Genomic DNA, 12,877 nt, shown 5'->3' with positions numbered 1-12,877 from the left:
TTTTAAAAAACAAGTAATTGTCTCAGCTGCTGAAAATAAATTCAAGTGCAATTTTACTAGAAAAGAAGGAGGTGTGCTGAAAGGATCCCTGGAGTCCATTAGAATTCTCAAGTGTGGGATGTGCAGTCACAGGCTGGTGTCTCTGGAGTGCACAGAGCCCTTTTTGGTTTGTGGTTGTGGCCAAACCCAAACTGAGCCCAGGTGTAAGCACACTAAAGTTGACCTAGAGGTTTTGTTTTGACATCTGAAAGAACCAAAGTGTGATTCCTTGGTGAAAACAGAGAAGCAAGATGCCACCTATTGGGGGATATAATGAGAGATGCACAGTAAGGACTCCCATTCTTAAATTTTGTAACAATCTTCCTTTTATATTAAATTGTATTTCATTAATATTTTCTTTCGACAATGTTGGAATTATTACTAGGAAGATAAAAGGCACTATGTGATAAGAGATCACCTGGAAAAAAGCTTAAGCTTTATTTTATTTAATTTCCCTTGTGCAATTCCTGCTTTTTGGAAAGTAGCATAGCAGCTCTCCACATAAAAGTTTTGTGCTATTGAAGAAAACAGCTGCTTACACAAATTTAGAGTATAGCATTTAGCCCCCCTTAGGGCTACAGGACTTGATAGTGAGATAATGACTGATTCCACATGTGTGTGTAAGTATGCTCAGACTGCCAGGAGACAGACAAACCAATGTTAAGACTAGACTAGTATCATAATTACAGGCTTCAAATAATTGAGTACTTTGCAGTTACTAAAATCACTAATTCTCACCCATTTGTATCAGACCCTTCCTCTACTGTTTCCCAGCCTTTTCCTCACAGATGTGAGCATTATGCCATTCTTGTACAGTTTTGCCAGGAGGCAGTTTCTGCATGGCCTTTATTCATTCACCCCATCATCTACTTTTAGCAAGAGCATGATCAGGAGCTAAAATTCATCTCTACACAGATACATGCTGTCTTCAAATGGGCAGTCAGGAACCTTGAAAATAATAATAAAGTTAGGAACTGCCTACAAAACAGGAGAAAGAGACATAGATTTATTTGAACTAGATGCAGAACATAGACTGAAAATCACCTCCGGAGGAAAAAATAGAAGATAATAAGAAGCAGAAGTCTGGAAACAAAAACTGTACCAAAAATAGAGCAGTAGCAAGGTAGGGGTGACAATGAACAGCAATTAGATTAGATAAAATTCTGTAATTCTATATCCACCAGAAATAAGTGTATTTTGATGCCATCTATGGAGAATCATTACATCACAGAGGATGTAAACAGTTGTACCCATCTATGGTCCTTTTGAGACTGCACCTGGAATATTGGATTCACTTCTGGGTGACTAGAAAACAGAAGCATTCACATTTGGATGGAATTCAGAGGATAAAAGCAAAGTGAATAACTTTGGGAGTTTAAAGAGCATGATATATGCATAATATTTTACAAAGCTTATTATGAAGAGCAAGTAGCTAAAGAAGGATAATCCTTTTCATGAAAATGCAGATAGTATGTATAGTAAGAAGTAATGGAATTACAGTTTTAAAATGTAATAATTTGAATGTGTTATAATTTTTAGAAAAACTTCCTCATGTAGGGTTTTTTTAACACACACAACAAACTGCTGGTACCCCAGTTTTTTGGTCACTGGAATGAAACTGGTCAAAGGAAAAAATACAAAGGGATTGGAAAGTTTGACATTCCCTTCCTAATGTCAGATTCCATTATTTGAACCAGCCAGCAGATGTATTATTCAGTTAGGTCATCTCCAGGCCAGGCTTTGGCTGTTGCATTTTTTTCTTGCGGAAAAAAAATAGCCAGGGTGTGATGCTGATGTGTAAAACACAGCAAGCTTGTGCAAGCCTGGAATTTCTACGGCAACTTAGCAAAACAAGTAGAGAATATGTTTACAGAAAACTAGGGAATGTTTCAAGTAAGGGTTTCCCTGATCCCTTATCTATTAAAATCAGCAGTAGTAATTTCATTTCAGTGGGAAGAATCCTATGTGGTAGTGCGTAACATGGTGGGATCTTTTTTTCCATAGCTGATGCTGTTTTCTTTTGTTCTTTTTTTTTTGTTCTTTTTTTTTTGGTGCTTTCTGTGGGCATATATTATGTGTAATTTTTTGTGGGAGTAAATAAAAATCCTTATATACTACTTGCACATTTATGAATGTAAACATTTTCTTTAAATAACAACAAGAATGCCATCATTTCATCCTGATACTTACCAAAGAAAACACGTAACAGCCTAGGAAACATCACAGAGGCACATTGTCATAAGTCAGCACAATTTAACCAGTTCGTTAACAAGCTTTACTAAGATTCTGTGCAAATGAATAAATAGCAGGCTGGGATTTTTTATTGTATCATTTGATTGTTCAGCTGGTTGTTTTACACTTCAAAATAAACATTGAAGTGGAAGTGGTTTTCCATCAAAAGAGATTCCTTTAAACTTGTGAAAATTAGACTTATTAAAAAGACTGGAAAAGACAATCAAGTTACTTTCAAGACCTATTACAGTATCTTCAACATTCGATTTATACACCAGGGATTGTTGTAGCAGTTTTATTTATCCATACAAAGCTAGACTGATTACTATGGAGTTACTCATGAAACATTAATAAAGCACTATGTTCAATGCTAACATGATTATGGTCTGACCTCAGCAACGGTATAAAGGACAGAGGCAGAAAGTGTCCCTGATAACATTACCCTAATGCTGGGTTCATCAATCATAATCTCCCAGTTTACCAGGGGAAAAAAATCCACGCATAAAACCTTCCACAGATGTGCATCTGTAGTCCTACTCAGCCTCTCAGTCCCCACAGACTCAGAGCAGTCCAAGAGCCAGAAATAGAACAGACTCAGTCAGTAAGTCAAGCATGTTAAATCAAGGCAGGGAACACCACTGTGAAACACTGAAGCACAGCTTTCATAATAAGCATTCTTTAGTTTTGAAACAAAAGATGCAAGATTGTGTAATTCAAAGTTAATTATAATGATATTTTAATTATGGCTTATGCACATATTAAATTACAAATTGCAGTGCTGAGAAAAATGTATTCATGATAAATTATACTTTTGAAAGACTAAATGATGTCTTGGTTTTGTTATACATATTTTGTTCCTATTACATAACTGTTGCTAAGATTGAATTTTCTTTCTGTCTCTAAAATGATTTATTTGCACTCCTCTGCTGCCAATTGCATTTTTGTACCATTCCCTGGCTATTCAGAAGCATGCATAGTATTTCATAATTAAGAAGCTTCTTGAATAGTCATTAGAAATACCTAGTATGAAATCTCTGTGCTATGAGAATCTGGAAGATCTTTTCCTCTTCCTTGAATTGTGATTCAGCAGCAATTAATATTTCTTTTCTACCAGATAAGCAGTAGATAAGACTTGATATTACTTCCTCAAAAGTCGCTTTGAATTTATTTTGTGTATTGCCAAGGTTATGCAACTAAAACTTATTCAGGCAAAAGGGGTTTCAATCTACTTCAGATTTTTTAATTACTTTTAGCAGTGATTTTTTTTTAACTTGCTATGCTGCTGAAGAATCTTACTTATATCATGAAGACGCTTACATAAAGGATCAGTTTGTCTGCAGACATCCCTGAATAACTGAAATCTGTATAGTGTACTTCTTTGTCACTTCTATTAAAATATTACTTCGCTTAAAAGAACATAACTAATCTCAGATAGCAGTATTGCCTGAAATACTTTATGAGGAAAGTCAAGGATTTCTCTTTGATAGTATGTGCAAGGAATGGTAACTGAGGAAGAGAAATATTTGGTGGAGAGAACCCACAATTGCTGCAGAGGACCATGGATATGAGGGGAGAGAAGAGAAACCCAGCTCATAGGCTGAAATGGCTGATGATCTGGTTTTGAGCAGATCTGTAAAACCAAACTATCTCAGAGTAATAACAGGAAAATATCTTTAAATATATGTTACATATAATTCAATAGCAAAATGGAAAGCTTTTTGGAAAGACAGAAGCATATGGATATGGAGGGCAAGGCAGCAAGGCAGGAACTGCGGAAAGAGAAGGTGCAACCATGGTCCAGAGAGCAGCATCAGGGTTTTCCACTTCTCTGGTGACAAAAAATACCTGGAGAGATATTTTATAAATCCAGAACTTCTGATGTTTTACACAGCATAAAGTCTGTATTGCAATAAAAACCACTGCCTCCTACTGACATACCTGGGAAAAATACCTTTAACATCAAATTAGAATGAGCATAGGGGAAAGTGTGCAGTGTTCATAAAGGTCAGAAAAGAGCTATAGTAAGGAGCAATTTGGTTTATAATGACTTTATTTAGTCTTAACATCAACTTATAACACCTCTTTGTATTTTACAACAGCTACAGGTCATATTATCAGCCTGTGGAACATATGTGCATACACTTGCCTGTAAACATGCAAAACCCACAAAATATGTATACACTAGAGGTATAATAATGCTAGCAATTTACCTATTAACAATAAATCTCACTCCACTGGAAACAATAACATGTTAAACACCTTCCTTAAAGCAAAACTCATGAAAAAAAACTTGACTGGAATGTTGTTATTTGAAAATGAAGCCCTAATAATTGTTCAAACAAGTTAATTTTAGGAGTGCTTGAATAAAACTCTGTTTTGTGTACATGTTAGTTATGATAGATAACAAGGTGGTTGTTGGCTCATTTCTGTTTAACTTTAAGAATCTTTAAAAACCATATTACAAATGATATAGTTATTATTACATAATTATATAAGTAATAATTATTATTTAAAAAAATGTTTCTATAGCTCATATTAAAAAATGGTCATAAAATTAAAGCCCTCAAAATAATTTAAATCCAAAGTGCTGCTTTTTATGGCCATCACCAGCCTATTTTAAGGATTTTATTGTTGTCTTTTTCTGTATGTTTTTCCTACTGTACCTACAAATTATGTTTTATATAGAAAATTCCCTCACCCTGTTCCCTACTGAGCATTGCATATTCTTGAGAAGCCAAACGATGTACCATTGACAGTGAACAGCTCATAAATTTTCAGGAGGCACTTACATGGAGGGGGAGTAGCCTGTGCATTAGAGCAAATTAGGGAGAGGATTCTGCAAGTATTGCATGAGCAGCGCTGCAGAAGTACTTGGAAGAAACCAGGTCAGACCTGATACAAGAAGCTTTCCCCAGACTAAAATAAATCCAGATTATAAAGCCTTGACCCACTGAGGGTGGGGCGAAACTTTGTAGCATTTTGGTGGTCCTTTCTTGAGGGCACCTTTCCTGTTTTGTATGGCACCATGCCTGGTGCCATATCCTGCGGGATGCCCTGGCTGGGAGGCCATGAACATCACACAGCACCCATTTCATCCTGCAGCTGGAGGCTGTGCAGTGCTAAGGCCCATGAAGAGCCCTTCTTCTTCACAGCTCTGGCTCCTCTCTCCATCTTCTGCTCTGGTCCTTTCCCTAAATTCTACACCAAACCACGCAGCTTCCACTCTTCTTAAATATATAGCTCAAAATAATTATATTCCCTTGCTATAAATTTCCTCAAAGTTTCTTCAAGAAACTAAGGTACTTTCCCATGGAATTAAGGACCATTATACCTGCAAACATAGTATGATAAATCTGTTTAAAGAATTGGAGACAAAGAGATGATATGCAGCTGTTAAAAAGTAGATATTTTAATAAATTATTAAATAACTATTAATCCATGTGAAATATAAGTTCTCCAAACCTGCCAGGGTCAGTAAGACCTTCTCTAGAATGAAAAGGTGCTGAGTAAGGGCTGGTCATGCAAGTGGAAACTGCCTTAGGGAAATATAACATATGTGTTCAATTCTCTTAAGTCTTTTATCTTGAAAGGTCAAAAAAAAGTGCAATACCCCTCATGCGCATGACTGATAAACTGGTCACAATGAACAAGGTACTCAGGGTACTTTTTACTTGAATCTTCAATGGCAACCTCTCTTCCCACCCCTCTCAAGTTACTTGACTGCAAAATGTCCCTCCCACTTTAAGAGAAGATGAAGTTGGTGGCCGCCTGAGGAACCTGAGCATGCGTCTATGGCACCTGATGGCATTCCAGAGTCCTGAGGGATTGACCTAGTTGTCAAGCCACTCTCCATGAAATGTCATGGCAGTCAGGAGAAGTCCCTGATGATTGGGAAAAGGACAACATTCCTCCCATTTTTAGAAACACTAGAAAGGAGGGCCCTGGGAACTACTGACCACTTGCCTGGGAAGACCATAGAATAGATCATCCTAGAAGCTGTGCTAAGACACATGGAGGGCAGGAAGGTGATTTGGAACAGCCAACACAACTTCCCCAAGGGAAAGTCTTTCCTGACCAACCAAGAGGCCTTCCATGATGGAGTGACAGCATCAGTGGGCCAGGGAAGGGCTGTAGGTGTCATCTGTCTGGACTTGTGTAAGGCTTTTGACATGATCCCTTGCAACATTCTTCTCTCTAAATTGGTGAGAGATGGATTTGATGGGTGGACTGTTCAGTAAATAAGGAGTTGATTGGACAGTTGCATCAGCTTGGTGACATCAGTGACAAGTGGTGGTCTGCCCTAAGACCAGCACCATTTAATATCTTCAACAATGACATAGACAGTAGGATCGAGTGCACCCTCAGCAGATTTGCAGATGCTACCAAGCTGAGTGGTGTGGTTGACACACCTGAGGGCTGGGATATTGTCCAGAGGGACCAGAACAAGTAAAAGGAGCAGCCCATGAGAATCTCATGAGGTTCAACAAGACCAAGTACAAGGTGGTGTGTCTGGGTCAGAGCAACCGCCAGTATCCACACGGTCTGGGGGGCAACAGATGGAGAGCAGCCCTGCCAAAATGACATGAGGATGCTGGTGGATGAGAGGCTGGACATGAGCCAAGAAAGTCTCTTTGCAGGTTGAAAAGCCAGCCTCATCCTGGACTGCACTAAAAGCAGCATGAGCAGCAGGTCGAGGGAGGTGCTGCCCTTCTGCTCTGCTCTGCTCTGGAGGGACCCCATCTGGAGTGCTGCATCCAGCTCTGGGGTCCTCAGGAAGGACATGGACCTGTTAGAGTGGGTCCACAGGAGGGCCACAAAGAGGACCAGGTTCCAGAATATCTCTCCTATGAAGACAGGCTGAGACAGCTGGAATTGTCCAGCCTTGAGAAGACTCTGGGGAGACCTTATGGTGACCTTTCAGTGCTTCAAGTGTCCTATGAGAAAGATGGGGACAAACTTTTGGCAGAACTTGTTGAGACATGGCAGTGGGTAATGGCATTAAATGAAAAGAAGATTGATCAGACAAGATATAAGGAAAAAAATTTTTATAGTTTATAGGATGATGAAACACTGGAACAAGTTTCCCAGTGTGTCATCTCTGGGAGCATTCAAGGTCAGACAGGACAAGGCTCTGAGCAATCCGAAGTAGTTGAAGATGTCCCTGTTCATTGCAGTGGGGTTGAACTAAATGACCTTTTAAGGTCCCTTCTAACTCAAACTGTCCAATGGTTCCATGTTTTTGTGATTCTAATAGCAGTGAGAGGATATAAGATGAGAAAAGTGTGAAATACACTCGTTTAAACCAGGCATCTATTTTTTTCAAATGTATTGTCTGATCTTTGAGTAATCAAAAGTTTTTCTGTTTTCCTGAAATGCTCTTAATATTCTAGAAAAAAAATGCTAATTTTGACCAAAGAAATACCTTTTTTTCGTTAATTACATGTTAATAAACAAATAAAATAATATTAAATATATACAGATCAAAAGAAATTATGCAGAATTCAGATGCTCAAGAGAACTTTTAGGCTGATTGCTGCAAATGGATTTGAGGTAGATGCTAGAAAGATAACTGGCTTTAAATTCTAGATCCTTAAATCTTTATTACATACAAAAGGAACATTAAAAATTGATAATTTAAAAGTAAGGAAATGCTTTATTAGTTGTTGCTGTGGCATACTTAATTTTATCCTTGCATGCTAGCCTCTTGCGCTCTAACTGATGTAAAAGTCCTGTGGAAAAGATTATATGGAATGATGTAGTTGCTGACTGTATCATTTTGTACATGCACAGTACAATATAATTAAGGACATGGCATTTTAAAGTTATTTGTTGGGAGGCATGAATTGAAACTAAATAATATTATGTGTAATATTATTTAGTATTCAGTCATGTCATATTCACTTCATATTAGTATTCAGTCATATTTTAATAATATTGCGTTATGCATATGATGGCTTCTGATTTTGAAAAGGAAAAAACCAAAATTTTGTGTGGTTGCCTGCAAGATTTCTTTATGGCTTTTTATGGTATGCTGAACTTAAGCCCTTGAAAACTGAGCTACATGTCAGCTCTTAAGCCTGAGCCTTCCCATCCATTTTCATCAGAGATAATAGTCACTGGTTTTGACAGAAAAGAGTCCAGTTTTTCACCAAAGCGCAGAGTTCCTCTTCCATGAGGAGTATTACAGAGAAAATCTCTGAGGAATGGTTGCATGATGACCCAGGCATGGTTTGCCTTGTCTGAGGCTGGACCTTCTTGTCTGGTGGTGAGGAGGGGGCTGCTGCCAGTAAGCAGGGCATGACATGGTACTACAGCACCTGATGATTAGTTCTGAAGCAGCCTCTTTTAATGTAAATGAAAAAAAAAGAAGTAATATTTTCCCAAAGTTTATCAGCTTGTAAAATCTGAAATTTCCTCAGAAGAACGTGAAGTTCTGTCCTAGCTAGGAAGTGCTCATGCTGAGTAGTGGCAGTGTGATAAAAACAATGGAGGAATTTCCATTTTTGAATTAAAACTAATTATGACTAGTTTGAAAATTAGTTAGAAGACTGCTTTTTTGAATTCTTTCCCATTTCCATCTTTTTTTTTTTTTTGACAAATTAACTAGCCTAATTGAAAAGCCCAGTAATTATTAAAATACTTGCAGCTAGGAGAAACACAGCAGCTGAGAAGAAAATTAGCATGATATAAAGGTAAAGGAAAAAGAGACTATCTTTTTGATGCTTCTCTCAATAGAATAAGTTAATTTTTTTTAATGTTTGAAAGATTTCAAATAGATCAAAAAAGCCTGAAGAGAAAATGTAATGATGCCTGCTGTGTTTTCTCAGTTACTTCCTAATCCTGAATTTCACTTGCAGGCCCTGGAAAGCGAGTTTGTATCATGTCAGCTTCATCAGTGGATTGACCTTATATTTGGCTACAAGCAACGAGGACCAGAAGCCGTGCGTGCACTCAACGTTTTCCACTACCTAACATATGAAGGCTCTGTGAACCTGGACAGTATCACTGATCCTGTCCTCAGGGAGGTAGGTGTTTACTGTCATTTCATGCTAAAAACTGCTGTCATCTCACAAGAAATGGTACTTTTCCTATCTTTCACTGCTGAACAAAATGGATGTGTTTGACTTGATTCAGAATTTAGGCCCCAGGTGATTTCAGAAGCAAGTATGAATCAACTAGCAATGAAACAAATGAACCTAATAGATTTAATATTCAGTTATGGTGTAGGAAATTACATTGCAATGTATATTCTTTAATATACTGTCTGCTATGTTTTATAATTTACTTGTATTAAGTTCACCTGGTAGAACTAAGAAACTGGGAAAAAACCTGCATCGTAGTCATAGAGAACAAAAATCTAACCTTTACAGTCAGATGATGGTGAAAATGTGTCTGAGAAAGAATGTATTTTCTAGAGCGGCTGCAGCAAATATTTAAATTATTTTTAATCACATAAAGTATGATCAAATTGCTATCAAAATAGAAAATGCTTTCTATTTGTTGTGCATTCAAGTACTTATGTTTATATATGTGCATGAATGAAATAGATATATACTTTTGCAATATATACAAGTGAGTGTTTTAAATTAATCAGTAAATTTTAAAAAAAAATTGTTCTAGATATCCTGCTACATTTCCTTCCAGTGACTGTATTTGTTTTCACGAACACTAATAATTTTAATGATGGTTTTCTAGTACCTATTAATTTGCATGATGATTTTCTAGCAACATTCATTTGTTGCCTAAAACAATTGAAATTTGGTGGAAAGTGTGAGGAAGCAACAGCTGCTAGATGAGTACTGCTGTGATGAAGCTCTACACACAATCTTCCATTCCCCCAGATAGCTGCCATCTGCTGTATGCAAAACAGGCATAATGTACATTGCCAGGCAATGGGGTTTTGTTTGTTTGTTTGTTTCCAATCTTGCAGGCAGAAATCTACAGATTTCAGAAAGAAGTAAATTCCAAAAAGCATTCATTCAGCTAACCACTGAGTTTTTTCATGTTTTTTGTTTGTTTGTTTGTTTTGGGTTTTTTAATTTGATTTGGTTTTGTTTTGGTTTGAATTAGGGTTTTGGGAATTTTTTGTTTGGTTGGTTGGTTGGTTGGTTGGTTTTTTTTTACCAGTGCATTGCTGCATTCTGTTACATTTGGTGATTTTTAGGAGCAGAAGTAAAAAACCATTCAGACCCCAGGCTTCCTAAAATTGGATTTTCACTACATGCACTGTAAAGCTTAGATTTTCTAAACAACTAATATTTGCTTAGTTTTAAGACTGGCCACAATTGCTTTGACTCCCCCTGCCTCAAATATTTCATGTTGATATCTGCATAATCATTTTCTGGATTCAAAACTTTGAGCATAAGAAGAGTCAGGCTCTTCTAGAGATAAGAAGGAGCAATGTTTTTTAAAGTATAAAGCAGGTGTCCAGCACCATGAATACAAGGGATTTGCATGGCTTAAGGTCCTGATCTGCATGGGCAGACTCCTGTGTCTTGACTTTTAAGGTCTACTCCCACAGGGCAGCTTGTAGGATTGAGGTCTATCTGTCTGTCTGTGCACCTTATCTAACATCTTATGACATGATGAGACTCTTCAGCTCTCCTGGGGCTCCACTTGCTTGCATATCTTGTCATCAGAAATTTACAAAAATTCATGGAGACATTTTCGTTCACTCACTTGTACATCTAACCCATGCCCTTTAAGTCAATAACATGTAAACATCTTCTTAGGCAATTTACACTGTAAATTTTTAAAAGCACAACTTAATCTTCATTGCAACAAGTTATATTTTTACATAAATTTCATTGATAGTAATGAGAAGGAAAAATTACCAGAAAAAAAAAATCCTTGTTAATTTTGTTATGCATAGATAATAAAGTTGTAAGCATCCATTTAAAAATAGTATACTTTTACTTCCAAGAGATCTCAGGATTGTTGATTTTTGGTTTGTCATATGAAAGTTAAAAAAAATTTTAAATTAATTTTTAATCAGAATTTACAGTACATGTTTAAATATAGATGGATTTAGACCTGCTTTCTGTTTTCCTGGGATCTGTTTATGAAACTAGTTCACATTCTCTGGCCAATAATTAAACATTTGAGATCTCAGTGATGCAGAGGACCATATATTTGATGGTCATGTTTCTGTTGCGAGTATTTGTGATGAGGTTTTTGCTTTTTTGTTGTTTGATTTGTGCTTGTTTGAGTTTGTTTGACTTTATTCTGACTTTTAGTAAATATACCAGAAAATAAATTAAAAGCAAAAAGATATTTTAAAAGCCTCTGAAGACCCCTTGTAAATACAGGAATTAAGGAAAAGAACACCAGCACCTTTAAAATCGTGATAAAAAGTGTTTATCATATTTTACAGTGGCAAGTGGTGGTATCTGGCATTTTCATTTGAAACACTGCCATTTAGAATTAATTGCACCCTGCAGTTATCCAGGAAAATGCATCTATCTCTTAGTATCCAAATTCTCTAGATGTTTATTTTGTAAATAAACTAAAATATTGTGGTCCTGTGTCCCAGAAGATGGTGAATGTTCTTAATACATGGCTGTAAAATTAGCCAATCAATACAGCCTTATTGGCAGCAGCCATTATCAGGCCAGTGGGCTCAAGTATGGCAGTAACTGTGGCCATAACTAATTTCATATTGAACTGAGTCCCAGGTGAATCTATCCAGTGAAATAAGTCTCCAAATAAAAAATACCCTCCCATTTAGTCTGAGCTGATTGAAAGATGTAATTTCAAAAGGTGGAAAGGGTGCTCACAACCCTGTGACCTGTTTATGCTGTACCTTGGCCCTTTCATTTTCACCCTTTACTTGAGCCCCTCAATCACTAAAAAATATGTTCTTAGCTTTCTGTGAAAAATATTAAAGTTACTTCTGTAGTCATCTATCTACAGAAAAATATTCAGCAGTGGAACTAGTGATCCCTGCCATTCCTTACATCTTTCTCATATGCTTTGGGAGCTCTCCAAGAAATCTCTACCGTTTAGCATTGGAAAAATGGCCATCCTGTGTTATTGTTCTTTGCAGATCTATTAAATAGCAGATTATAAATCTGATTTTCTTTCTTCATTTTCCATATAGAAAATTCCTACTGATAGGAACCATAATACTGGGATAGAGTTAAGTTTTAGATTACTTCAGTCTATGAAATCACATACACCTGCCCCTGGAATACCTCTTTGGCAACTTAAGGTCTGCACTAGATGGGTAAAATAAACTGGTTTCATTTCAACATAATCAATTTGTTTTTTTCAAACAACTTCATAATTTCTGATACCACAAAAAATAATTGGTCACGATAATTTACCTCAAGTTGTTAAAAAGGCCACAGGAAAGCCCTGATTTACATGGCCCAAGGAATAAAAGTATAAAATTGAATTTCGTGGTTTCAATCTTTTATGATTAGAAATGGGTAAATTCTGCAGTTCTGTCAGCTGTAATGCTCTCTTAGTCACATATTGAAAAATGATTTTTCATATTGTAATGAGGAGGAAAAAAATGTGTAACAAAACAAACATTTTCCAGGCCCAAAATCCTTCTTTTTTTTTTTTTCACTTCAAGCTTTTTTAAAGTAAAAAAGGTGGAAGC

At 36.7% G+C, this 12,877-nt stretch overlaps 1 protein-coding gene across 2 annotated transcripts in view; it reads left to right on the top strand.

Moving 5' to 3' along the window:
- The window catches only part of NBEA (neurobeachin), a gene marked incomplete at its 5' end in the record, with an annotated part of 454,102 nt that overhangs the window by 400,242 nt on the left and 40,983 nt on the right, over nucleotides 1-12,877 (top strand). For both annotated transcript variants that reach the window (XM_084201080.1, XM_084201079.1), the window contains one exon: nucleotides 9,129-9,296. In XM_084201080.1, coding sequence (XP_084057206.1) covers nucleotides 9,129-9,296 — 168 coding nt within the window. The remainder of the gene's footprint in view (nucleotides 1-9,128; nucleotides 9,297-12,877) is intronic.

This window comes from Fringilla coelebs (assembly GCF_963513975.1).
Source record: "Fringilla coelebs genome assembly, chromosome: 2".
Lineage (NCBI taxonomy): Eukaryota > Metazoa > Chordata > Aves > Passeriformes > Fringillidae > Fringilla > Fringilla coelebs.
This window is presented reverse-complemented; position numbering and strand designations above follow the sequence as displayed.